Source organism: Pleuronectes platessa, chromosome 7 (assembly GCF_947347685.1).
Source record: "Pleuronectes platessa chromosome 7, fPlePla1.1, whole genome shotgun sequence".
NCBI classification, from domain to species: domain Eukaryota; kingdom Metazoa; phylum Chordata; class Actinopteri; order Pleuronectiformes; family Pleuronectidae; genus Pleuronectes; species Pleuronectes platessa.
This window is the reverse complement of record NC_070632.1, coordinates 19,243,138-19,271,106: the sequence shown is the minus strand read 5'-3', so window position 1 is coordinate 19,271,106 and position 27,969 is coordinate 19,243,138. Positions and strand designations below refer to the sequence as shown.

At 41.8% G+C, this 27,969-nt stretch overlaps 1 protein-coding gene across 1 annotated transcript in view; it reads left to right on the top strand.

Moving 5' to 3' along the window:
* nell2a (neural EGFL like 2a) overlaps positions 1-27,969 on the top strand; it is an 84,217-nt gene that overhangs the window by 3,256 nt on the left and 52,992 nt on the right. Inside the window, exons 3-12 of the mRNA XM_053427094.1 lie at positions 6,128-6,278; positions 8,362-8,535; positions 10,938-11,034; positions 14,480-14,552; positions 15,432-15,514; positions 15,859-15,987; positions 19,038-19,140; positions 22,507-22,598; positions 24,819-24,924; positions 25,791-25,919. Coding sequence (XP_053283069.1) covers positions 6,128-6,278; positions 8,362-8,535; positions 10,938-11,034; positions 14,480-14,552; positions 15,432-15,514; positions 15,859-15,987; positions 19,038-19,140; positions 22,507-22,598; positions 24,819-24,924; positions 25,791-25,919 — 1,137 coding nt within the window. The remainder of the gene's footprint in view (positions 1-6,127; positions 6,279-8,361; positions 8,536-10,937; positions 11,035-14,479; positions 14,553-15,431; positions 15,515-15,858; positions 15,988-19,037; positions 19,141-22,506; positions 22,599-24,818; positions 24,925-25,790; positions 25,920-27,969) is intronic.

Here is a 27,969-nt window from a genome sequence, read left to right as displayed (position 1 = left end):
GTCCAAGTGCAAACAGCACAATTGCTAGAAGCATCCATTCAGCTGCAGCACAAGGCTCCCTTGTAATTGTATCTCTCCGTGTGTGTGTGTGTGTGTGTGTGTGTGTGTGTGTGTGTGTGTGTGTGTGTGTGTGTGTGTGTGTGTGTGTGTGTGTGTGTGTGTGTGTGTGTGTGTGTGTGTGTGTGTGTGTGTGTGTGTGTGTGTGTGTGTGAGTCCTGTCTGTCTCAGAATCCTGTTTTTGCTCCGACTGTTTGAACACACCGAGGTGAGGTGTTTCACTGTAAGTTGTGGTGATTATGTCCGTGACTGAAGTGTAACAGGATGGAAGAGACTCATCTATAATATAGGAGCAGATCTTTGTGTGTTTGTGCGTGTGTGTGTGGATGAAAGTGGACACAGGGACTTGTGAGTTATCCTGCTTTAACGTGGGTGTGTGTGTGTGTGCAAGTGTTTGAATAGGAACAGCAAACGTGGGTTTCCAGTGTAGATTCAAAGATTCAAGCTCCAGTGTAGATTAGCAGCTTCTGAGCACGTCCAGTGGCCAATGTGTAGCTAACACCAGACTTAAAGAAGGACAGGGAAAGAAAATGGAAATTGACCAATAAGAATCAACGAGAGTCTCTTGTAACTCTCATTCTAAACTTTATGCTTAAAGGAGCTTTGAATAAGCAAGTGTTATATTTTGCTGATTTTAATGTTTCAGTTCCTGGAACATGAGGTTCTGCAAATCATTGCAAATCTCTCCCAATGGAAAGAAGCTTGTGATGTAATATAGAGAAATGTGGTTGCATCATGAAAAAAAAGCACATACATGAACAAAGTGAATACAATGTGGGTACAATGTTTGTTTTTTAAAGCCTAAAGCTAAAAATCTATCCTACAACAGACCCTTAAAACTATTTCAGAAGACTTCAAAAGCACTTTAGTGATGCAGTTTTATGCTTTGGAAGAGAGAAATTAGAAAACTGTGTCGAAAAACCAAAGTGGGCAGCTTGTAACAAAGGTTTGATATGTCATGTCATTTGAATTAACTTGAAAACCAAGCTAACGTGGGTGATATCACTGTAATACATGACGAGTTCAATAACCTTTACTTTTAAACTGGGGAGGATTTCAGTTTTTTTCAGATATAAGCAATGAGTGACCGAACAGAACTGTGTTTGAAACTGTTTTGCTTCAGTTCAGCCCAGTTTAGGAGTTCATATTGTATTCCCTGAAGGTGAAGAGCTTAAAGAATGGGCTTAAAACAATGCTGACATGTCCAAATGTGCCTCAACTATAAATACCCAGACCACACAGTAGAATTGTTAGCAAGCAACAAGGACGTCGAAATTTGTGAAATGTCAAGGATCCTATCGATCTTTTTTGGACAATCTCCCTCATTATGTCTCATAAAAAAACAACACCCATTTTCAGAAAAGTTTGGTCAATTTACAAGTCCACATAATTGTGCAGTATGACATTTCTTTGCAGTTGAAAACGTAGGACTCAATGAAAGATGGAATAACTCTGTGTGGCCTTGTGATGGGTCTGTTTTTGTGATTAAACATCTAGAAGGACACGCAGTGGAGCGCATTCCTCCACCAAGGCCTAACAGTTGCTTTCAATTCAATAAAGCTACACCCAAATTTCACACAGTCATAACTATCCGTTCCCTAACTTGGACAGAGTTTTTATTATCAAGATCCATGAATTATTCCCTGGGAAAACAAGATAATCAAGATTTTCTATTTAAATGTAAGATGATCACACTTCTTTTGATTCATATATTTTTTTTATATATATACTAATATATTTTTCTCCAAACTGTTGACTGGCATCATCCCCCAACTCCCCATAGTCCAGGTCTGTTTTGCTTACCGCCTTCTGAGGCGAGCCTGATCCCATGTTCCACACAGGAGCACCGGTGACCATGTAGAGAGAGAGAGAGATATTTCTACCCCCCCAGGGCACTTACACAGTTGGGTGGCTGGGAGCCTGTCATTAGCTCTGTGTATGTGTGAATGACAGGTCACCGAGGAGGCGATCTGAGAATTGGGGGGGGGGGGGGGGGGGGGGGGGGGGGGGGAATGCTGGCCAAAGCAGTCCTGGAGGTGCCCTTGGCTCAGTTTAGTATTTGTTCCAGGAGAGTGGAGACACAGTGGGGGGAGACGGGGCGCCGAATGCAGATTGAGTGAGCAGGGTGGAATATTCAGGAGCTGTAATGACCAGCTTTTTGGGGTCGGCCTATGCAGCAGTGCATGTATGTGTGCGTGTGCGTGTGTGTGTCTGTGTGTGTGAGTGAATGCATTTATCTGTGGTTTTGTGGTAGCCCCATGTTGCTGCATATTTCTCTGCGCCCGTCTCTCTCTATTGGTATTGAATCACTGTTAGTGTGGAGCTGTATAGGCTACAGCCAAAATGTCTGTAGTTCTTTCTTTGTTTGCACATGTTGTCGTCTACACCTGTTCACTAATGTGCACATGTGTGTGTGTTGACAGTAATGAAAGCTTTGCAGTTTGCTGCCGGGGGAGAATTCATCATTAGTCTAATCCCTCTGGAGAGAGATTTTTCTGCCTAACCCTCCCACGTATATTCCTCTCAGCTCAGGCCAACAGATAAAATGTGTCCTTTGGAAATATGCTCTATCATAATTTTTTTTTAAATACAAAACATTATGCAATCAAAAATTTGTACATTTTCACCCGGTTTATTGTAATACTGTGCTTCTTCCTCTACTGATTGGATCACAGTGTTTATCCTGACCCCTCTTGGCTCCACGTGTTTACTGCGTTACGCAACGGCTCGCTGCTGGAAAGATGACTTATTCGCAAAATGTTATTGAAGAGTTGTCGGGGAGATGTAGGAGGTGTTATTTTGTACTGGCAGTCCAGACCAAAGAACCAGAGTCCTCATTATTCACATATGAAAGTGGCTATGATCTTCTTCTCCCATATCAGCATCCCAGTTTCCTCTGAAAGTTAATTTAATCAGAAGCCATACATGTAATGCAAATAAAAAATACACTTCATACTATGTTATTTTTACTGGGGGGGGTTTCCAGTACAAAAACCCTCACTCTGTAAGCACAGGTAGAAGTGAAAAGCAGTGTGTGAGAAAGGGACTGTGTTAAAGCTCGATATAGCTGCGCCCTCAAGCTTTGCTGCAGGGCACCTATTCTAAATACTCGATGTGTGAGCAAGTGACCGGTGTATATGTACATGAAATACTGAGTGTGGGGGTCTTACAGCTGTGTGTGTCCTAAGGGTCAGACCAAATAAGTCCACATTAGACCGTTTAAGATTAGAGGTGATGCTGAGGGATGGAAGTTGTGGCCTGAGTGTGACCATTAGAGCACAATGCACACAGGAGATAAGATTAGGCTGTAGCCCAAAGCTGCGCTTCCTCCGGATGCTGTTGAGCTGGAGGCTTTTTGGAAATCCCTATAGTAAAACTTTGTATGTCTCTCTGACAAGAGATGACAAGAGCTCTGCTGAAAATCTTTTGCTGATTGGAATTTGATTGCTCCATCATCATTTTAAAGCTATTTTGAGTCAATATCTCCCGTCAAAGTGGTGGTTACAGGAGCAGGTGGCTGCCCCATCCAGGCTGCTGCCAATAGATAATCGACCAAAGGCCCCCCTCTGCAGGGCCACATTGATTTGGAAGGTGGGAAAGGTGGCCCCCTCATCACAGCACAAACTAATCTACTGCTCCTTCATGTAGTTTTTAGGGAATGGAGAGCAGTGGCGGATCTAGAATTTGTCTAAATCAGGGGTTGCAAAGGGGCCATCATTTACAGGGAGGGGCCAATTATGTCCAACATCCATGCTCACCTTTCATTTCCTGTTTACTGTTATATTAATAAAAATATATTGAAATCTCTTTGTTGTTTAAGCACATTGTGGAAATCCAAAAAGTGTAGAAAATAATTAGTTAGTTTTAATTCTCTGTATATCTGATCGATATTTGTTTGAAGACCAGTTAGGAGTGTTGAGATCAGTATGCTTTTTCCTACAGACCAATTTCATCACTCCATCCAAATGATGCCTCCTCCGCCCCCTTTACAACCCCCAAAGACCCACTTGAAGCAGCCCCTTCCCCTCAAAGTACAAAGATTGGCGATGAGAGTTATCCCCTCGTAGATCAAACGTGGCTGCCAAGCTGTGGAGCAGCCCAGTGTAGTGGTTCTCTTCACTCCTCCCCATCCCCCCCCTGCCTCATCAACCGTCCCTCCGTGCGGACCCCGCCCTGACACCTGCTCCCACTGCGCTCATTTTGCCCGTGATTAAAATGTCAGCGTTCCCTCTGTCCAACACAGCACATTGGGGTTAGACTGACCTGGCCGGAGCTTATCTTTGTTACAAAAGTGGAAAATTACAAATTTCACAAGCATTTGTGTAAAAAATGCTCAAATATAAGACTCATTATAAGGCTCAGTAAACACAAAATGATATCCTATCATTTCTGCGGTTACTGTCACCAGTGGTCATTTGGATTTGGTTATTAAGTGGGATCTGTTGACGGAGGCAGATTAATGCGAGGCAGAACTCCTGTCACAGTCATCGGACCATCTGTCCCGCCTCAGCCAATGACACTGGAATGATACTCTGCTGGCAATGCAAGATGCATGAAAACGGGCCCTGTGCATCTCTGCTGCTGAGAAACAGATCCAGTGAGCAGTTTTTGTGTAGACAGAAATGACTCCAAATGTATCCCTGAGTGGCTTACAAGCCTCCATCAGGGCAGAAAGGGCTAATGCTAGCATGATAAGTGCTTTGCTGAAGGTTTAAGAAGAGAAATTCGAACACAGCTTCCTGTTATTTCAGTGTTGTCATTGTGTCGCATGAAAGCGATGAGCACACCAGTCGTGGCTTTTTCTTGCTGTTTCATGTTGCATTGTGTTAATTGGCTTCTCTCACCAGCTGGAAATAATGTTAATACACTGAGGAGAGGCTGCCACGCTAGCTTCCTGGAGCGCTTAAGTGTGCCAGGGCATCTTGCATGCATCCCATAGCTGGAAGTGAACTCTTTGATGTGATTGCTTCTGAGAAACGTCATCATTTATTGATGCCTCCATTAAAGTGGCATGGACGTCTGTGTGGAGTCGGGAGGAGGAACAGGAGCTCACGAGTGAACAGCACAGAAAACGCCCTCGCTCTCCGCACCACCAGCTGTCGATTCATGTCAATTCATGAGGCTGTAGCGCTACACCCTTGATAATGCTTTTGATCAGTTTCCGTGGTGGGTGAATGAAATGATGTCATGTGTGACGGCACTTAAAGGGATAGTTCAGCCAAAACTGAACATTCACTCATTGTCTACTCACCACTATGCCGATGGTGGGGGGGCAGGGTGGGGGAAGAGTTTGTGTCCACAAAACATTTTTGGAGTTCCAGGGGTAAACAGCGTTGCAGCCAAATCCAATACAATTGAAGTAAATGGGGACAGATTTTTCAAACGTAAAAAAAAAAATTCCTCCATAATACTGTGTTGTCGTCAAAGTGTCTGGAAACCCCAGATATTAAACGTGTGGATGTGTTGACAATGTATGGGAGCACATTGTCAATACATCAGTTATTCAGGCTATGAAACATTTTAAAGGAACTTCTCTGTCGATTTTTATTCATGCCACTTAGTGTGTTTCGGGGGTTCAGTGTTGATTTTTCATTTATGAATTCAAATTTGTCCAGAGAGTGAAAACATTAAATATTTAGAGCGTATGGCCTGTGAAGTCCCAACCCGATGTTCAGGAGTTTTGTACAGCAAATTTTCCTGTCCGACGACTTGTGTTCCCAAAATGACTGACGTGTTTTAAATTTTCTCAACAGGATATTTTAAATTGGTGTAATTAACAGTGACATAATATGTGCCTTTATCTAATTGGTGTTTTCATTCCAGAATTCTGTTGTTTAAATAAAGTAATATCAAGGAAATTATTACAGTTGGGAAAAATCGCTTGATTTTGATAAAGATATAGCATTTTTATTTATTCTCATAAATTATTTAACGCAGCATCTGCATAATTTGGTTTGTGTGATGTGTTTAAACAGCTTTTCAGTGGCATCACCCTGTCATCAATATATTCAGCATCAATCTGTACAAGGCGTGGTGTCTAATAATACCTGATCTTTCTGTCTTCTCTCAGGGTCCTCCAGGGAAGTCAAGGCTCCCGCTGAGGTCTCTGAGCAAATGGTGCACAAGCTGAGAGGCAAGAATGAGTTTACTGTGCTGGTGACCCTCAAACAGGATCACCTCAACTCCGGGGTCATCCTCTCCATCCATCACTCCGAGCACAGGTATGATCGGTTCCTCTTTCACAGCACATTCTGTTTGAATGATGGTTTATTATTTACAGGAAGTGTATTTCGATATTCATTTAGGATCTAACGCTTGGATATACCATAGACCAGTGGTCTTCAACAGGGGGTCCGCGACCCTTAAGGGTCCGTGGGGGTACTGCAGAGGGGTCGCGAAATTTTTGGAGGATAAGACAATTCTTTTTTTCTTTTTTTTTTTATTGTTTTCCCCACATAATTCATGTCTTCAGAACCAGAATTGTATATATTGTCTTTAGATACAAATTGACATGAATCCAACATATTGTAGCGAACGGATAAATTGAGGCAGAAGATGTTATCTTTCAGTCAGCAATGCACACATTCAGCTACACACAGGAGCTCTCTCAAGCTGGGCACCGGTTCACAGCACCTTTCATGCAAATACGACAGCACAGGCACTAGCCAATCAGATCGCGTTTATGCTCACGTCTAAAGAGCGCGAAGCTCAAAAATAAAAGATGGCGGACCAAACTCCGTAGATGGTCGTATTTGTACCTAAAAATTGTTTGTTTGACCTTTTTTTGCTTAGTTTTTTTTTTTATTTACTGAGAAATAGACACTGTAGAATGTAAAAAAAACATTACTGTAACTGAAAAATAAGTCTGAGAGGGTTTGCGAGGTGTCTGAACCACCGGTTTGGGGGACCTTGGGGGACCTTCAGTTTGGGGGACCTTGGCCTGAAAAACTTTGAAGACCCCTGCCATAGATTGTATATATATGGATGAAATGACAGTTTTACAGCTGAAACTGACCCACGATTGGTCAAGAGCGTGTATCGGCACCGCCTACATTCTAAATAACAGAAATGCATACAGATGAACAATATTGAATCAGTGTTATATAAAATACATACAAATGCTTTTTGGAAATGTAAATATTGTGAAGAAGAATAACTATGGTCCAGAATGTCCCATGGAGTACTGTGAAGCTGTTTGTAAAAGCTGCACTGATAAGCCATAATTGAAGCTTTTTTCTGTTTTGCCACATCAGCAGTAATCTGTAATATGTGGATTGAAACCTGAATATTTGTATTCAATGAGCGTGGAGTTGCTTTACGCACCAGTCGAGTAAACAAAGCAAATCATCCTGTACGCCGGCGTATTATTCACAGGCCATCAACGATCCGAACATTGAGTCCGTAATCGTGGTTCGAAAACTAATGACGTACTGTATCTGCAGTTAGCATGCTAATGTTTTCCATCAGTTTGTGGCGGCTGAGCCGTTGGATGATCAGCTCCGAAATCTGAATTCCACATAATGCATCGATGGACCAGTTAGTGCATTAAAGTCAGCGCTGAGCGTGCGAGCTCAGAGGAATGTTAATGACTCTCCCCCCTCTGCTGATTAGCTTTCCCAGCCGTTCATATGTAACTAAGCAGCGCTGCATGACACAGCCAGGGCATTTACGGAGCCAGGATGAATGTGCATGCATGGCAGGGGGAGAGAGTACATCCATTAGATATGGTTTGCCGATTAATCAATTTTATTGCCTCACATGCATGAATATGTAGCGTATTCTTTCCTTTTTTTCGCCGGCAATAGTTTAAATAAGTCTTTGAAGGCAGATCGGATGGGTGTATATCGGCAGCTCTCTCCATCAGTGAAACTATGCAGGGTGAGTCTCACTGGTGTGGAGAGGAGGATTCTCTGTGAATACTAATACTCCAATGGAAAGAGTTGAACCTCTACATGTGGGCCATTATTCTGTGTTGCTGATGTTGCACCTAACAGCCATATAGTGCCATTATGCTCGACTACTGATGTGATTAAATTCTAAATGGTGTTGCAAATCTGGATGGATGTGAGTGTGCGCTGCCTGGAAATGAGGGATGTGCCGTCTCTCAACACGGAGCTGAGAGGACCTCTTGGTTCAGACACTTAAATGGTGCGTGCAGGTTTCTGTGTCGACAGACCTAAGTGTTTTGCTCAGACTATTGAGGCCATAAGGAGTCAGTACATAATGTGCAATGTAGTTAACATCAACCTTGTCCTTGTGCGGCTGTTACTTGAAGCAGAATGCTGGTATTTTGTTATTCTCCAGGTTTCTGGAGCTGGAGAGCAGTGGCCAGCGCAGCGAGGTGCGTCTTCACTACCGCACCAAAGGCCAGCAGGCCCACACTGAGGTGTTCCCTTACAGCCTGGCCGACGACCAGTGGCACAAGGTCTCTGTGGCCGTCAGTGCCTCTCACATCATACTGCATGTCGACTGCAATAGGTAAGAAGCTGGGAATTTCTATGTAATATGTGTAGCAGTGAAGAGCAACTCCTCCTCTTTCACACATCCTAGTCTATGTCTCGAGGAGAAAAGTTTTTTAAACTCTTTTTGTGGCTCCTGAGGGAGATATGTGAAACCTGAGGTTTTCCCCTACGTGATGCCGTTTGAGTCTGTGTCTTCTGGGGCTAACGTCTACGACTTTAGAATGAAAAACATGGAGGTGTGTAGTGAAAACAGTAACTGGGTTAACCCGACTTCCTTAGCTCTGCTTGAGGCGAACAGCTTAGTACTAACACACCTGAATCCCTGACCAAACTACGTGTTCCAGTTAATATAGGTTATTGACAAAAAAGAATGAAAAACCCTGTTAGATTTTGTCTTTTCCATATTGGTTTTAAATTCTCTGATCATTACATATGTTTGGTTTTGAGAAGAATAGTATTAATGGGGGAGGATCTCTGATTTCATGATTGATTAAAACTGAAAAAAGTCAATGTCATTGAGTTAATGAGGGATGAACCAATCCAATCCACTGGATTAGTATCAGCCACAGCATGACTTTAAGTCCACTTTAAGTCCAGTTTCTATGTCAACATCATTATAAACATTCAGTGTTTTCACGTGTTTTCATTCATTCAATGGGGAAACAGACACCACCTCAGTCTTAATACATTTTCTTTACATCCTTTTTTTTTCCAATTAGTCACAAAGTGAGAGGTACAGAATTTGGAAAAAGAGAACACTGGTGTTTGTTATTGGCAAATAGCTGGATTGGTGTGTTCTGACTTTAAGTGCCACATCATATATTTTCACTAAGCTATTGTTGGTCAGTAAGCTCTAAACGGAGAAGAAACACCACACACATATCATACATGCCTGTACATCCATACATATATGTTTAGGTGCTTCAATACAACAACTTTTCTGTCGCTGTTGCCAACGAAACAGTCATTTGTGGTTACAGATGCTTAAATGTTGTAGAGCCATTTCTATACATCCTTTTCACCAGACATCATGCAGACTGGCCTTGGAACGGGTCAACAAATGTCAGCCAGCCCTCTTCACTACCCTTCTCTCAGTCTCTTTATCAGGGATCCATCTTATTGCTGTTATTAAGACCCTTCATAATTTCAGCTCTACTCGTTTACCTTCAACTTATTACAGGCAGCATAAACCTGCCCTGGTGATTTTTATATAACCAACTGTGTTCTGAATTCAGAGGCGTGATGTGTAACTAACCGACGTCAGCATCTGTCCGACCCTCCCTTCGCTCCCTTTCACAACGATCCGGATCTGTGATCATCTCCACTTCAAGCTTAGTGCCGCAAAAACGACAGCCCCTCCGTTTGTATCTTTTATACAGTAGAGCAGGGCAGAATAAAGGTGCGTTAGAGCTGGCCAATAAAACAGTATCAATAATGTATTGATATTATCGCAAAATAAATGTCATTAATAGCCTTATAATAAAAGCTCAACATACATCCATATAATGCTTATTCCTTGTGTGAGGAGTTGTAACGCATAACTGTTTAACCTAAGATTTGTAAAATGTTTTGTTGTTAAAAGACAGAAACTTCACTCGGGAGCAAAAATCTGTCTTAAAACTTAAAAAAAATAATCATGACACATTTATGGTGATAAACCCTAACCCTAACCTTAACCCTAACCCTAATATCAATATGGAATAATTTAAATATCTAACATTTTATCTTGATATCCTTTTTGGCCATATTGCCCAGCCATACGTTGCATCAACCCCGTCTTGCAGGTGTAAGACAGGGAACGGAATTAAATGAGGGCTGCCTTTCGCCTTTCTATTAGAAATAAAAAAAATAACCATGATATTTCACTTTAAACATCTGTTCCTACCTCTTTGAAATCAGATAGAGAGAAAAGAAGGACGAAAAAGAAAGTGTGCACACGCGGGCAGGCGAGAGAGGCTGTGTGTGGACTGAGTGACAGAGCTGAAACCAAAGCTTAATTCGGTGATTACTCTGTGTAATTGAGTGTATTGTTGTTGTTTAGCAGTTAAATGCACGGAGCCACACTCAGACTGTCGTGTCTCTGCTGACGGCAGGCGGCGTGGGTCACATGCACCCCGAGCAGACCAGCATCGCACATGCATCTGCTGTAGGAAAGGGTTGTTACTGTTTATGTACGAGGATCTTCCTTGGCACAATGAATGAAGCAGACGGTAACACCATGTGAATCACGGAGAGCATGCGGCTATGTATAGCCTCCTCGGGAGAAAGAGTTAACAGAAAGATTTAACAGGGCAAGGCCTGCAGTGTGGGTGGGGGGGACATGGTTGTTAGAAATCAGTGAAAAATGACGAGGGATGAATAGATGAGTAGAAACTTCCAGGGATTCCTCCAACAGCTCTGTGTGTGTGTGTTTTGCAGGATTTACGAGAGGGTGGTGGAAGCCCCGTACATGGACGTACCTGAGGATGCATCCTTCTGGCTCGGACAGAGAAACGCCGCTCACGGGTTCTTTAAGGTCAGCACAAAACTTTTCCTCCCTGAATATGACTGTGGATGCACGGCCCTATCTGGGATATTAGAGAACAACAAATTATGCAGAATGGCGAGAACAAGTCATTTGTCGCAATCTCGGCTTATGCTGTATCTTCTTCTTCTTCTTTGTTTGGCTTGTTTGGGTTTTATTTATTATAGCTGTTGGGTTTAATTGCATGCATTTCTCAAGGCTTACCATTTTAATTTGAGGGTTGTTCGGCCCATCCTAGGAATTGACTTTTTTCTTCTTTTTGTCATTGTTGCTCCCTTTCCCTTAGTCTGCAGCTAAGCCCAGTGCAATTATCTCAGCAAGTCCCACAACGCTGATCTGGGAGAAATCATTAAATAGCCTCTGGACCATGCTCATTAAGCTTAGTCTATGGTATTGTTTATTAGACTGAGAGACATACCGTGTATTGCTTCTCCCAGACTGCTCCACACTCCCAAAATTTCCCACCTGGGGAGACATGTTCGGGCAAAATGTCACCTCGCCAGCATCTATAACAATTTTAATCAGCGTCTCGCTCTGTGTTTGATGCTGTGTAGATGTGTACCTTCGTGTGTGTGTGTGTGTGTGTTGATGCTATACACATTGTGTCCTGGCCGTTGAATTTCCTCTGTGTTAATTGGTAGATGAAAGAAGCCTCGGAGGTCACCGACTAATCCTGTCACGTAGCGGCATCTCTCCCCGCTGCTCTGTGAAGCCGTGCTTAGTTGCTAGGACGCCACGTCTCCTTTTAAAACACACTGCTTCATTAGCACACATGCGCTCACACATACACAAACAGTACGATTGTATGTGGACGCTAGTGTGAGCCGAACCCGAGGAGAATCTCAGCCGTAGCATTGTTAGTAAAGATTTTAGTCAGAACTTGCATACCTGTACCTGTGCTTCACAACCTAATAAATACATATATATATATATATCTTTATAGTCTACACACACAGCTAAATTACTGTATCTTTCATATCTAGTGACACATTTGTTGAATTTCATGAGAGATCTCTCATTTGCATTTGATTTGTAAAGTAATGTGTCCCAATTTGAAAAAAGCAGAAAACATTTTACATTTTGACGTAGGCAAAACTAAATGTAACAAGAAATATACAAATCTGAATTTGTTTCTCAGTCAGATTTTATTCCAACATTATTTCTTTTTAGCCTGGCAGGATATTTCCTCTCATCATTGTTTGCATCTTGTAGAATATTAATAGAACTTCACCCAAAGTTATCCAGCTTCAATTCTGCCACTTGCTGTGTTGGACAAATTCACATTTCCTGTGCAGATGGGGCGAGCGTCCACGTCCCACGTCTTACTGCCTGCGTGGTGCTGTAACAGAAAGTCCCTGACACTGGAGGATCAGATTGGAAAAATTGTCTCTCTTCTTTTCACTTGCCAGAAGGTGCAAAGCAAAGTCTGGCTACTGGTTGTTTAGATGGTGCTGCGCTAGAACAGAGGCTCTGCTTAAAGTCAGTTAAATAATGTGATTCATTATCCCTTTGTTATATGTATAATTATCTATTTTTAATCGAAAAGATATTATTTTCATTATTTGTAAATTTGAATTATGCATCGTGGGCGTATTTACAGACTTTTATCCAGTTAATAAACATATTATTAAATTTTCCGACAGTTTTAATCTGAGGATAAGGATAGATTAATTTGAAGCCAGTGAATTTGGTGGAAATAATGATTATCCATTTGTGAATACGAAATTTACCCCACAAGACGAGCAATTTAATAACAAAATAAAATCATTATTCTTCCAATTAAAATATGTTGTTAAATTCTTGCAGTTAATTTCAATATTATAATTTTAATCAGTATGATTTTTTTAAATTGAGACCAGAAGGAGTTGGAACATGTGCAATGATAAAATGAATATATCACAGATTAAGATAAGATCAAACCAGATTGGCTACGGTGTGATACGACACAATACGATAAGAAACGATACGATACAATATGATGCGATGCAACGCATATTTTGATTGGTCCTCTGGCACAAGGAAGTAGCAGCGCTAGGGAGAAATGTAGTAAATTATAAAAGGATGAATCTGGAATAAATTAGATAAAAATTGAAATACTGTATACAATATTAGGCGGTTTTAATATGTGCAATATAAAGGTAAAAAGGTGTGTAACTTGGGATATAAAATGTAGTAGAGCCAAACAATCCCTTCAGAAATGTCCCCAAAAGCCTCTTGGCTGAATTTCGGTTCAATCCATCTTTTCCAATCCAATGCGATTAGGGATGAATAAATTACCCCACACATCATATACATCTACGCTAGACCATTAGCTGGTGGATCATTAGAGGGGGGCTTATGAAGCTGGGGTCAAATCTATAAAAAGAAAAGACTGACATCTCCCTACTTCTCTTCAGCTCTGTATCAAGCCAGAGTCGCCATTTGCTCACTTTCCAGTGATCTAATCAAACCTAGAGGGTTTCATTTAAATCCCTGTATGAGTAGCTAAATCCTCACCCATTTATATTTCATTTCCCTCTGAAATTCACAACATTACTGGAGATAAAAGCATATATAGTAAGAGCACAGTAATAATTAGAGTACAGATAAGGCGTTCTGTCGAGGCGTTGTGGGACCAGCGTGCGATGGCTGCAGATAAATATAAAGCTTTATAGTTTCATTACAAGTTGTGATAGACACGGCTCCTGTCCGCCTCCATTTCAGCGCGTCGCTGTGACGAATCAGCACATCATTTCTACAGGATTTTAAATTTACGGCCGGTAAATTGAAGTAGGAAGACAATTTAAAAAACAATTTCTCCTAAGTTGCCCCACTCCACTTCTGTAGGAGAAATACACTCAAGGAATGAAATAGGCCAGGTTGCCATAGCGACGTAGCATTTGTGTGGATGTGTGTGTTTGTGTGCGTTTGTGTTTGGAGTTTGTACACAGGTCGAGAGGCTGCCGGTCAGGGACTTATGCACCAAATTGAATCTGTATCTTCTATTTCTGCTCATCAGAGGAGATTGGAGAAAAAAAAAATATGATAAAAGTCCCATCTACCTGCTGGAACCTGCACGTCACTCGCTCTCTCCACTTCCTGCCGGTGTCCAGTTAGGAGATGATTCATCTCACAATTAACTTCCTGCTCCCTCGCTCCCAGACTGACTGCTGTGTCACTGTGCTCCGCTTTATGATGCAGCAGTTACCAAGGCTTCTCATAAACGGGGTGGTTGGTTTTGTGTTTGCTCGTCCGGCTCATCCTTGTGCTCCAAGTTATCTCATGTGGAAAAATGCACCACGGCAGGCTAAAGACACCACCCCCCCCCCCCTCTGGGTCCTTACCCACTTAGTACACATTAACATGCTCCATCTCATTTCTTATCGCACTGCCTGCTCTCCGCTCGGTGTTATTCTCCGTCATTAAAAGGTCTGTTGTTGTGTGTGTCTGTGTCCAGGGGGTGATGCAGGACGTGGAGATCGTGGTGATGCCACAGGGTTACATCTCACAGTGTCCGGACCTGAACAGAAGTGAGTGCTTACTCTAACTCTTACTTAACACACCCAAGGAGCATTTCGCTAAGTGGTTAATTTCATTTAAATTACCCCCGGCACTTATTTTGTGAGGCTTTGATTTGTTTTTTATTTAAATTCTTGAAAGGCTCTTTACTCACTGGAGCAAAAACAGCTTTAAAAGTGCTTTGCAATTAAGAAGCAATTTTCCATCTAGAAACTTTGGATAATTTTGCAAATAGTCGATAAATCAGCAAGAGGGGGAGACTCCTACTATTTGCCTTGATGTCTTCTCGTTTGGATTCACTTGTGCTGTACATTTCACAAATAATAAACTGTATTTAAATAGGACTTTTTCCAAAACAGATGAAGATGCAAAATGAACTAATGAATATTACTGAACAAATTAAATTTTACATGTGTAAAAGGTATAATCTGTGGCTGTTGGAGGAACCAATCACACACACATATTTAAAAAAGTAATTAACATATCTCAATTAGATAATTAATGTATACCTTAGTTAACCATGATTTTAAATTCTAATTAGTGAGACTCCTGAGAAGGTAAACATTTTGACATTGAGCTTTTTTTGTGATTCAGATATTTTTCAATGATTTCTAGAAGTTGTTTCTCTCTTCCTCCAACCTTCTCTGTAAAAATTCTGATTTAATATTACAAATGTAGATTTTGTTGTTGTTATCTTTCAATTTGAAGTGCTCATTCAACAACTTGACACATTACATGGTGCTTCCTTCGGTTCTGTACAATACACCTGCCATATAAGTTTCAGGTATAGCGATCGCAAAGTTACCAAGTTTGATTTGTAATAATAACATCATTAGACAGATTTCACACATCATCACATGCTCTAAATGAGTGTGTCTCTTGTGTCTTAGCTTGCCCAACCTGCAATGATTTCCATGGACTTGTGCAGAAAATCATGGAGCTGCAGGACATCCTCGCTAAAACATCCAGCAAGGTGAAGTAGTGTGATGGGATCTGTCCCACTCAGTCACAGTCATTTTTCTATAGAACTGTGCAGTAGCCTAACAATCACTGCAACAGGGAGTCAGGGCCATATTAACAACAGACGTAGGCAATTGTTGAAGTCTGTTGTGTTATGATGCAGATAATGTGATTGTGTGTCTGTGTTTGTGTAAAACCTGTTAATTTTCTGCTGCCACTAGATTACACTTGAAGCTCTGATTTTTATATGTTGATATAGACACTCATGGAGGCCCACACTCATCCTCGCTCATCTTCTCTCCTTCTTGCTTTTATTTTTGTTTATTCTTTTCTTTGGGTGGGGGGTGTCATGAGCAGCTGTCCAGGGCCGAGGAGAAGATGAATGGACTGGATGGCTGCTATTGTGAGAGAACCTGCAGTGTCAAGGGGGTCGTCTACAGGGAGGACGAGGGCTGGACAGATGGCTGCAGGAACTGCACATGCACGGTGGGGAGTCACACACACGATCGACTGTGTGCGTGTTTGTGTGTGTGTGTGTGTGTGTTTATACAATAGGTACATGAGTGTGTATGTTAGACTAATATAGAGCAAGGCTGGGAATTTTATTTGTACGTGTGTGTGTCTGAATCTGGGATTAATGTGCTTGTCATACTGTGTGTGTTTGTGTGATCGTATGTCTACAGGCATGTGAATATGTGATCGAATAAATAGATGTGTGCGTCTGTGTGATTGTATGGGTGTGTATATGTTGTCGTGTTTGTGTCTTATGTGTGTGTGTCTGTGTCCGTGAGTGTTCGAAGAAAGAGAAAGGAGAAAATGCATTTTTCATCAAGTCTGCATCGCGGTGTGTTGTGTTTGTGTGCACGGCTCAGTTTTTGTGTATGTTGCTGACTACATCCAACACAGACACTGCTTCCATTGTTTTCATTGTCTTTTTGTTGTTTTGCACCCTTGTTCATCGAGTGTGTTGGGGGGTTGGGGGGGGGGTTGGGCATGGTAGAGGTGCAGAGTGCAGGGGGCCTCTTTGTCAGCAGCTTGTATTTTCATTATTTCCTTGAATTAGAGGAGGGTTGCCCCAGTTACCCGAAAAATAAAAAAGATAGTGTCTTCAAAAGTTGTGCGACAGTGCTCAGGATTAGACATCAACACGTCAACCACAGTTCTTCGTGATGCTCGATCCTCTCATGGGCTTTGTGCTGCATAAAGTTTGAAAAATGGCCACAAAGAGAATTGGAAGCGATCGGAGAGATCTGGGGCTTGTACCACATCAGCAAACAGATTTCACCCCCTGTCAGTCTCCTCAGCTTTTGGTACATGAAACTCATTCGCTGCAACTGAAGACCTCCGACCAGCCAATGAGGAGCCTTCGCGCACCGCTACCCAACGTACAAAAAATAGGAAATCACATATATCTCAGTGCACCGCACCTAATTGCTCTTGACAGATGATAATTATCATCAGGGATTTGTTCTGCCCACTCATCCTATGAAATCGCTCCATCGCCAGGAACGGTGTGTTTCCATTCCTGGGCTGCAATTAAGAAATTAGATGGGATGTGTTCCTTACCTTATGTCTGGCAATTACCCGTGACCTTTCAAATTCAAAGGTCATGCATTAAGATGTTATCAATTATGTGCATAAGGTTCAGAGATGTTGCTGTCACAGAGCTTTCATCCGTGGAGGCAATGTTAATTATAGGCACAGCCGGGGAAGAGGAGATAACATTTAAGACTTTTACATGTAGGAGTTCCGGTTGAAATCCGCTGCAGGTTATGAGTCAATTTACAACGGGGACTTCTATTTTAAAGAGTAAACACACCCTTGATTTTCTGATAGTATCCTCCTCTACAGCAACTCAGGCAAATATTTATATATGCGCCTTGTCACCTCAGCATTTGTAAAGGAAACATTTACACCAAAATCAATGAGTTCTCATATAATTCCAGTTTGATGTGCACATTTGTATGACTGACTAACAACAACTAACTCTTGTTGCTGCACTGCACTGTCCACACTTATGAGGGAACCAGATCCAAAATGAAAGAGGTTTTCATATTAATAGTCCTGCACCACTCAGTTATATGTAGCCTTGGTACAACCTACTTTAAGCTGCAGGCTGAGACTATATAAAGATGGATGACAAGTTTCCTCTTCCTCTCACTATATAGAAATTAATCTAAAATATCCTGCATACTAACGCGTATATCTTGTGCATTTGGAGCCCAAGACACGCTGACCAATCAACTGTCATCATGACGTTTCACCTCGTATCAATAGCATCAACTAATCTAATTAAGATCAATCTTATGAGAATCATTTGAACAAACAGGGAGATAAGGATGACCTAAATTGACTGACACCATCTTTTAGAAAGATTTACATTAAGGGTACATTGACTTTTTAGTTTGGTCCATGTCCCATCCATTATTATGGAGGAGGCATGCTGAGAGATGATCACTATGCCACTGTATGTAACCAATTTTAATTTAATCACATATGTACAACAAGGACTTAGGTACTGATCGACTTTTTGAGAACAAAACATAATGGCAAAGAAACAATAGTATTCCAAATTAAAGAAAAGAGAATACAACAGCTGATGTCTGTTTCTCACTGTTTGTTTCTTGCATTAATCTCATTCCTCTTAATTTGAAAATAAGAGCTGAATACTGATCATGACAACAAACCTTCGGCACAGATGTCTGATGAAGATGGCTGGATTTCTAATTGGTGTTCACTGTGGCGAATAAAAGAATAAACTCGATGAGCTTCAGTTGTCGTTTAGTTGAATATATGAGTTTATTACATAAACGGTGATCTGCTTACAGAGAATATTCTTGGTCCAACATGTATGGCAGCAGTCAAACCCAAAAAACGTACAATAGATACATCACCCTATTAAACCTTATGGGAGGGGGGGGGGCAGATAACAATCTTATCCCAAAGCTAGGGACAGGATGGAATAAAATATAAAACATCCTTATGTCCCAATTCTTTAAGATTTCTCATACACAATATGAAAGGTCTTAAAAGATTTCATATATATATACATATATATATATCAGTCACACATTTCCTGATAATCAATCAAAGTCAGTGACCTGTCTGCTATTATACTGAATTTTTGTTTTTGTACAAGTGTTCTTGTACATATGATTCATCTTTGTTGAATATGCTCTGCAGGTGTCACTCACCTGGAGAATACACTATTTTTATAAACAATGTATATGCTACAAAAAACATCAAATCTTTACCCAAAGTGCACTTACTTGCCCTTTCGGGGTCTTTCACCTGTGGTATTCTTTTTGATTTCTGTAATTTTCATTGACAAAATGATTGTTTTCATATATATACAGTATAGTTAATTATGGCACCAGGTACAGCCATTAGGAAATAATATTTTATAAATAAACAAGCATCTACAACAACTCAAAAAGGAATATGTGCCGAGATGATATCTTCTTTTTCAAATTCCAGATATTGGTGAAGCATCTAACGGTACCTTTTTAAATAACCTGTTCCTCTCCCTCCTCCAGAACGGCACGGTGCAGTGCGAGGCCGTCTCCTGCCCCCCCCCTCAGTGCCCGGCTGCCACAGCTCCTGCCTACGTGAAGGGTGCCTGCTGCAAGGAGTGCCAGCGTGAGTGGAGTACCCTTAACCCCGTCACCCTCCCACACTCTCACAATCATGGACACGATTGCGCACCAACACGTTCGCACCACAGCCAAAAACAACCGCCACCACCAGAGTTAGAGAACACATCACGCCTCCACAAGTGCTGCCTAACAATTGACCAGGGCTCTGCTGTGTTGCTAAGTAACCTCCTAACATGCCTCTTGAGATGGGTCCATCCTTTTTGCATATACATGGGCCGATCAATTATTCACTAGTGGGCTTCAAAAACACAGATGGCCGCCAGTCACACAGACGTGAGCCAATGGATCTGTGATGCGTGCGTGCGATGTTAAGTGGTTCCTGTTTGTGACGGACGTGACTGTGGGAAAAAAGTGAAGAAGAAAGAGACGTTAAATGTTTGAAATGACGATCGCTGGTCTTTTTTAATGTCCGTTTTTTTTTTAATTTTGAGCACAGGCGTTCTTGCTGGATAAATAATGCTGTTTCATCACATATCCACATCGAGGGTCTGTCTTTTTTTCCTGTCACAGCAGTGAACTCCTATTAGCCTCATCACAGCAGCTCTCTGCATCTCCTATTCGTTCAATTCCCATCTCAATAAAAATAGATTTTAGGGGATATTAACTTTTCTCACCCCAATATTATTCTGATGTTGACCCAAATGAGATGTGATGTACTTGCTGTTAAAATGCAAAGAGAGTTGCGGGTCAACGTCATGAACAAAATCTAGCGTATATATATATTAAGTTAAGGGGGATTTATTATTTTGTACCGGTTTAAAATTAGTGATTTTAATAGCTGATCCTCTCGCCTACACACAATATGAATGATACCAAATTTTAGCAGACTTGTGTGGATGCCGACTGTAAATGGAGTAAATTATGTGTTTATAGTATTTATTTGCAGATTTGACTGAAGCTTCACTTTCTCACCACACACTCCCACACACAGTTTCCACTTCCCTCGCGAAAGGATACAACAGAAGAGATTTAACTCTTTATCAGAAAGACGTCTTTGGTCTTGGATTCTAATCAGCCGAGGTCGGCATCGCTTCCCCCGACCCGAGGGGTCACGGCTGCAACGCAGGGGTTTAAAGTATGATGCCTGAATCTGCCGCCGTGTTAACACAAACATAAACACACAGCGGGTAATCCCCTTAAACTCGACACCCCTATGCTCACTTATCTCCAGCGAGGTAGACAAACACACACACGGCTAATTACGTACGCTCCGGCTTTGGAGTGAAGAGGGCTGCAAGTTTCACCCCCCCCCCACTACAAAGACATGATTCGCTCTCCAAATTGAAGCCTTATCTCGCAGCACAAGGCCTCGCAGGGAGGAGCTTCTGAGTCGGCTCTTTTTTTTCCTTTCTTTCTTTCGATGGTCTGTCAAGTCAAACGTCAAATGGCTGCTTCAGAAGTCCTTTGCTTTCATGACGCCCCGGTTTGTGATAGGGCCCAACCTGCGGTGTCAATCTTCTCTTCCCCGGTATCGCTCGGAATCTGTCTGGCCCCAACTTCTCATCGGATGCATTTTTCTGCCCTTTGTCGTTGGTTCGGCTCCCGTCTAACATTTCCCTCTGCTCGCTCTCTCCTCACGTGTTAATTATCTCGTCACGTCCTCGGTAGCATCGCTCATCTGGGTTTGATGATATGCTTGATCTGGTTCGACTTTATTTACCTCAGGAAAAAAGCTGAAAATATATCAAGGACAGATTGTATCTTACAATTAAAAAGCACCGTTATATAAGATCCCTGGTGTTCCTCCGCTGTTTGTGTCCGTATTGAGAGACAGTTGTACTAAAATATGTAATAATGGAATACAGACAAATAAGTTAAATTAATGATGAATGAACTTGAATGAATGAATGGACTTCCAGGTGTGTATAAGTTGAATAATTCCTCATTTCTGGAAAAGCAGAAGTACATGGACATCAGCACAACGTGGCTGGACACTGCACGCTCTCTATCTACTGCATGGCGCACTAGAAAAAAAGTCTCCTTCACACGTGAACTTACATAAAACATACATCTGTCCAAACACACTCCCACTGACAATATACGCCACAATCACACAGCTGACATTACAGGCTTCTGCTCAGTAAAGCACGTTTACACTCTTTACCGTCAAAACTCTGATATAAATCCAGAATAGTAGTATTCATAATCCAGTATTCTCGCACACTCATTATACTTCTGTTTCCCTACTTGTACACGTCCTATTATCACTTATACACTCTAGTACTGCTCGTGATCATGGATCATGTTGGCAGCAGATCTTGGATTAAGATCACAATACAACATGATTGCTGAGACATACAACATGCCTACGCACATATACTATCATTGTAGAAATTACGGCTCCCCTCATCTCTGTCAGACACTCTCTTTATATAAATGCTTCATTGTTACACCTCTCCATTTATGTTAAACACTGCCTTAACATTTGTTATTTGGTTGCAATGCCCTGCTACACGTCCCATCTGTTATGTTTCTGTCTGTCCTGGGAGAGTGATCCCTCACCTGCGGCTCTCCCTGAGGTTTCTATGTCCACCCCCCCCCCCCCACCCCCCTTGTTAAAAAGGGCTTTTTGTCCTCTGCCTTGCTGAGGCTTAAGGGCACAGGATGTCGCACCTTGTTAAACCCAGGGAGACAGATTGTGATTTGTGGATATGGGCTGTACAAATCCTGTTTAGTTGAATGATTTTGCTCACCTGGAAATACAGTAGCACACGGGCATCAGCACAACGTGGCAACGCACTGCACACCGTTTGTGTCTGAATGGTGCGGCTCTCTCTGAGGAACCCCTACGCTTCCCCAAAACGCCTGTGTGAACGTTAGCGGAACCACCAATTAACCTGCTAATGTATTACAGTTGCTGCGCACATGAACATTTTTCAGATGAACACCATTGAGATTATGAATGTACAAAATTATAACACAAAACAATTGCTCATTGAATGTCTTCTTTGTTTTTCTCTTTTTTATTGTTTGTTAATTTGGTTTTCCAGACATCACATGAGGCATCCATTACTTTTCGACGTCTTTCAGGCTCAATAATTAATTGACATTCTTTGCTAAATAGTGGAATATTAAACCGTGAATTTGTTCGGCAGCAGATCATATTTAAACATCTTATGAACCTAAGAGCAAGACATATTTTTAGACAAGCTCACAATGATTTATTTAGGACTGATGCATTAAAGATGAGACACAATCATTAAATAGAACAGAAACCCAGATTGCTCTCTCACATAGGCTACCGAAGAAACGCGGTTTTTCAAATGAGCAATGTGCTTTTATGTGTTTATCTATTTTTCATGTGTTTATTCGTATGTGCACTGATAGCGTGTCTGTATCTTCCTACCAGCTGTCTGCATGTTCGGCGGAAGGGAGCTGGTGGAGGCTGATCGGAAGGCTGTGCGCGACTCCTCTGGCCGGTGCCTGTTGTTTGAATGCAGGGTGAGTCAACAACACACACAGAAAGAGTTAAAGCGCATTAGTGCACATTTATTCCAAAGGATTCCGATCACGACCCTCTCTAGAAAGAGACACAGTAATAACTGATGTAACAAAGCACTCCAGCAGCTCTATCAATTTCCATGTGGCGGTGCATGACAGCTCGCTAAATACTCATTCCACAGCTACCTTGGCCCACCCCGGGAAATTTAAATCAAGCCCCAGCGAGCCGGCATTCAAGACTGTCCACTTCGGCTGAATCTCATTGATCCGACTTGTCATTGTTACCGCCACCGAGGAGGTTATGTTGTTGTCTGCGTTTTCTTTGTTTGCCTGTTAGTCAGCAGGATTCCACAAAAACGACTGAAAACTTGGCGGAAGGATGTTTTATGGGTCAGGAGAGATTTGTTTTCACTTTCTTTAACATTGTGACATCTGTGTTGATTTCTCAGAGAGTAATTTTTGGGATATTAATGAAACTGATATTTGGTGCAGATCAAGATAAGAATCTGAATCTAGTGAATTTTAAACTGGTTTCATAAGAGGACTGTTGAGCTTTGTCTGAAGAATGCACTCTCCAGCAATAGCCTTTCTATTTTTCTTTGTTATCTAAAGAAATGGGTTCAACCCCCTTCTCATTAAGTTTACATTTGGGGACCAGAGCAGAGAGCTTGTCAATCACAAGATGCCACAGCCATTCTTCAGCACCAATCATCAGACATCACGGGGGTCCCAAATCATATTTATTCCCCAATTATTCAGATGTGTGCTTTTGTCTTCCTGACGCACCAGATGGGGGGGTCCCTCGCTTTTGGGAGTAATTCACTTGATGACATTACACCAGGCAGGCCCAATCAATCACTGAGAAGTGATTTGAAGTTTTTAATCGCCCAACTCGGTCATATCAAGCAGCTCTTCCATGAATTCTGCAAAGCTCCATAAGTATCAGCCGTTTCAGAGAGCCGTATGGCTCGCTTGCCCACACCTGGCCCATCTGTAGTCCCAGTTTACTGACTGGCATTCGGAGGCAGATCAAAGAAACGAGGACGGGGAGCTCTGTCAGTCGGCCCGCTGCTGCACATTTCTGCAGGCTTCCTCTGGCAGCTGCTTGTCACATCTCTGATCTTCTGTCTGCCTGTTGGCTGCCGGGGGGGTAGAGGTTTTTGGGTGGTGGGCGGTAGAAAGGTGAGGCTTTCAAGGCGTGGTGAGGCGTTTTCAAACTAAAACCATCTCTCCCCACAAGCATTTTAACATGACCAATCACGAATACTGGGCATGCGTGTCCCCGCCTAAATTAGAACTGTCAGAGGTTGCTGGGAGAATAGCTCATCTCCTACTGCTGGTAAACAAGGCTAACACCGGTTGTATTTTCTTGTGGAAGGCTGCCATGCGAAGGCTTTGTGACCCAATCTGCAAACCGTGAAGATCTGCTCATCCAGAGTAAAACGCAGCCCCGGAGTTTTCAAACTAGTCAGCAGCATTTACAAACTTCTCAGTTGAGGCTGCTCTAAATCTCCGAAGTTGTGTGGATTCCCGGTGCATCCGGAGCAGAGTTGATGCTCCTTCAAATGAAAGTATAGGTAGTATGGATGTAGCCTTGGGGGGAGGTTTGTCTGTGATTCCATGTGAGTGGAGAGATCGCGACACCTCGTGGAGCCGTCAGCTGAATAGGTTGGGTTTGAGCTTTTCTCAAATATTTGTGCTCCACAAATACGATGGAGAAGGTCTATTGTTTTTGTCCAACTGTGTCGGGTGTTAATGTCTCTAAATTAGCATCAGTCAGAGGGACATGGATGAGATCATTAGAGAGACCTGCCAAAGGCATGCTGGGTAAAGGACCCCCCTAATTAGGTTTTACACTCTGACTAAACACCCATGCAGAGATAATCCAGAAGATTGATTCACTGTTTGTATAATAAAGATGTGCCATGAATCACAATGTAAATCATTGTGGAAAACAGGAGAGAGGAAGAAGAATAAGAACGCTTTTTTCTCTCTCTTCCAGTGAAGTAGTTTGGGGGGGGGGGGAGGGGGGGGGGGGGAAACTGCTATTGACCATATGAGTAATTGGCCTGTAATGAAAACACAGGGAGGAGGGAAACTAGGAGAGCGAGGGAGGAAACAGGATAGATGAATAATTAGCTTCATAATTACATCCAAGCCCTCAGTGACCCAGAGGAGCCCGGGAGGAGCTCATAAGGATTTTGTCTCTGCTCATCACAGGACAGGACGATGCATCGAGTGGTCCCCAGCGAGCCGTGTCCTGAGCTCAACTGTCCTGAGTCGGAGCAGATCACCTTGAGTGACAGATGCTGTAAAGTCTGCAGAGGTATGGAGGGAACCATCGACAGATGCTGCTGTGTGAATATACCAGCCCAGCTAACATTATTGCAAGACAAAACAGAAGACATGTACAGAGATATTCATTTCTGTTATAGTTTTCAACAGGCACCCTGTCATTATTTAATAGGTATTTTTTACCTTTTTTATCTTAAAAAAAAGATATAAGAATTTACGATTGTCTCACAGACAGTACATTAGAGTCATCCTTTGTGCACCAAAGGAAAATAATACAAATATACATATATAGGCAAGAAGTATAAAATGCATTCCTTCAATAAAATATGAATAGCAAATTGATAATAATAATAATGATAATACATTTTATTTGTATAAAGCTTTTCAAGAAAACACTTTACAAAGGATAAAAAGAGAATGACTAAAATACACACTTAATGAGGAAACTTCCAAATTCTCATGACCCCTTTTACAATATCTTTATGTGCTCAGTTGTTTCTCTCAACATTTGATTTTGTGCCAGAATAAATAAGCATCTTCAAATTATTGTTTGTGCAGGAAGGAACTGAAGTCAATCCATAAATCTTAAAATCACCATAACACAAATAATGTGTGAAACCTAAGAAATGGGTTTAACAATTACTAAATGGGTTTAACATTTGCTAATCCTTAGTTCATAGTTTCATTATTTATATTTCCAGTAGGATGTTTGTTCTTTTCATGATGAAGAATCAGAGATGAATGTTCATTTGCTGTAATACGCCAAGGAAAGAGGCCACAGTAAGGCTACTTATGCCACAATAACATAACCTTTCCAAAACCCCCAGTATGCTCTGTCAGTCGTCTCCTCTTCTCTCCTCTGGGTCTCAACCTTTTCCTTTCCCATCCCTCCTGCAGGTCATGACTTCTGCTCAGAGGGCCATGGCTGCGTGGAGCACTCAGACTGTGTGAACCTGGAGGCAGGAGACTGCTGTGTCTGTAAGGACGGCTTCCGCCCACTACGAGACGATAATGCCTACTGTGAAGGTAAGGCATGGCTCTGAATAACAAACCCCTGACTTTTAGCTGAAGTTTGTTTGCCCTCTAGAGTGGATATGTGGTTGTTTTCTTTCTGTCAATGTGCCTGGACCGTATGAAAAGGGGTCATGAGGGGATCCTGTCCTTTGCTTTTGGGACATGGTGGTTTCACGTCAGGGTTATTTTTCTTGACAGAGGAAGATTTACAGTTGTCGGGGTGATCTGACTGTTTGGTCTGAGCCTGATCTGGTTCAGCTTTGTGAAATGAGCGCACGGCATGTAACATATTCTGTGTGTAGCAGTCAGCACAGCAAGGAAAAACCTGAGAACCTGAGAATGTGCAGGAAGTGAATGTCTCTGAGTCAGTCATGCTCAGGGGACCACATTATTTTTTTTATTATTTCCATGATTTACAGATTTAATTCTGCAGGTTCTGCCATGGTCAGTATAACTAGTACAGATTGAGATCTCACAAATGATGTTCCACCTTTCAAAAGTCAGTATTTGCTTACAAATAGAAGATCAGTCCATCATTGAGCATCAGATACAGGAAGACCTGCAACTATTTAAGGCGTTTAGCATGTCACATACTAATAATCAAACTGGTAAAACTTGACGCAGACTGATTACTTGGTGTTATTCTTTACTCATTATGTTCTTAGTTATATAGTGAACAATGTGAAGCTGAGCCCACATAACATTTTTATTATTTTTAAATTACTAAAGGAAACTAACAGACCTGCTTCACTAAACATTATACAATTGACTGAAAGATGCCACATTACTCTCTGCTGACTTGACACTTGCAAGCTTAATATTACTGCCAAGTTTTTATATTTGGACAGTTATTGTTAGTTTGATGGAATTTTTAAACCGTAGCTGTTAGAGAAATACAAATGCATACACCTCATGTTGCAAAACATAATGTAGACATTTTGCTGAATAACCATGACAACACTTTGTTGAATTCATTCTTTTATGGCATAATCCTTTTGTGATGGGAGGCTGTAATCCTCTCATTATGTTCAGAATGCATTCCCAGAGACCAATGTTTCCCTTCTTTGTGAGTTGATTAATTTGCGATATGAAAACCTGCTGAGGGTCTCAGCGTCTGCATGTATCCAGTGACACTGTGCTGTGGCAGCGATTAAACTGGTACCATCTATCATCAGCCAGGTCGTTCATTACTGATGCACGCTGGGGTTGGGATGGCTCCAGCCATGTTGCACTTAAAAGTAACACACAATGCAATTGATTATATCAGCGGTGCTCTGACAAGGTTTTAGCTGATTGCCTGCAGCATGTCCCACATTAGATGATCGGAAAACATGCTCTGTATCTTACTGAGCATTTCTTGTTGATGGCGGTCGCCCATTTCAAACATTCACTCGTGAAACTGATGGTGCTTCAGCTCAATTTGTCACCACACATACTGGCTGAGGTTTGGCTCAATTTAACCAGTAGCATCATTAAAACATGAGTGAAGTGCCCGTTCTGAAGCTGCCTGTTTGGATGGAACTGTTTTCTTGTCCTCTGTTGATGCTCCGGCACTACTTTATAATTATTCCTTGTCAGTAGTGAGTCCTCCTCAAACAGCTCCACAATATAGTTTCACTTTTAATTGTTTGTGTACTAGACGTTGGATGCTGACCTTTTTTATAAACAGTCTATGGCGCAGATAGAAGTTGGAAAACTTTGTGTTCACTCTACCTGCTTTATCTGCAGTGAAGATTTTAAAGTCATGAAATTAACCGGAATTGGCTTTAATGGTGTTATTCATCTTCGTACATTGCATGTCGGCAACATCACAGGCGTGTTTAACAACCGACACAATCTTCAGAGCAAAGTTCACAGCTTTTCAAAATAAAAGTTTTAAAATTCCGCTCAGTATAAAACATTGCGGAAACAAAATTAACAATCGGCTTTTACTTTAAAGACAACTTGCCAAACAGGAAGTTTTGCTGGCATTAGCAGGTAGTCGATGGTCTGTAACATGCAGTGAACACAATGTCATAGCGGTTGTAATGGAAATTTTCCTGATAACTTAGTTTATGCTTAT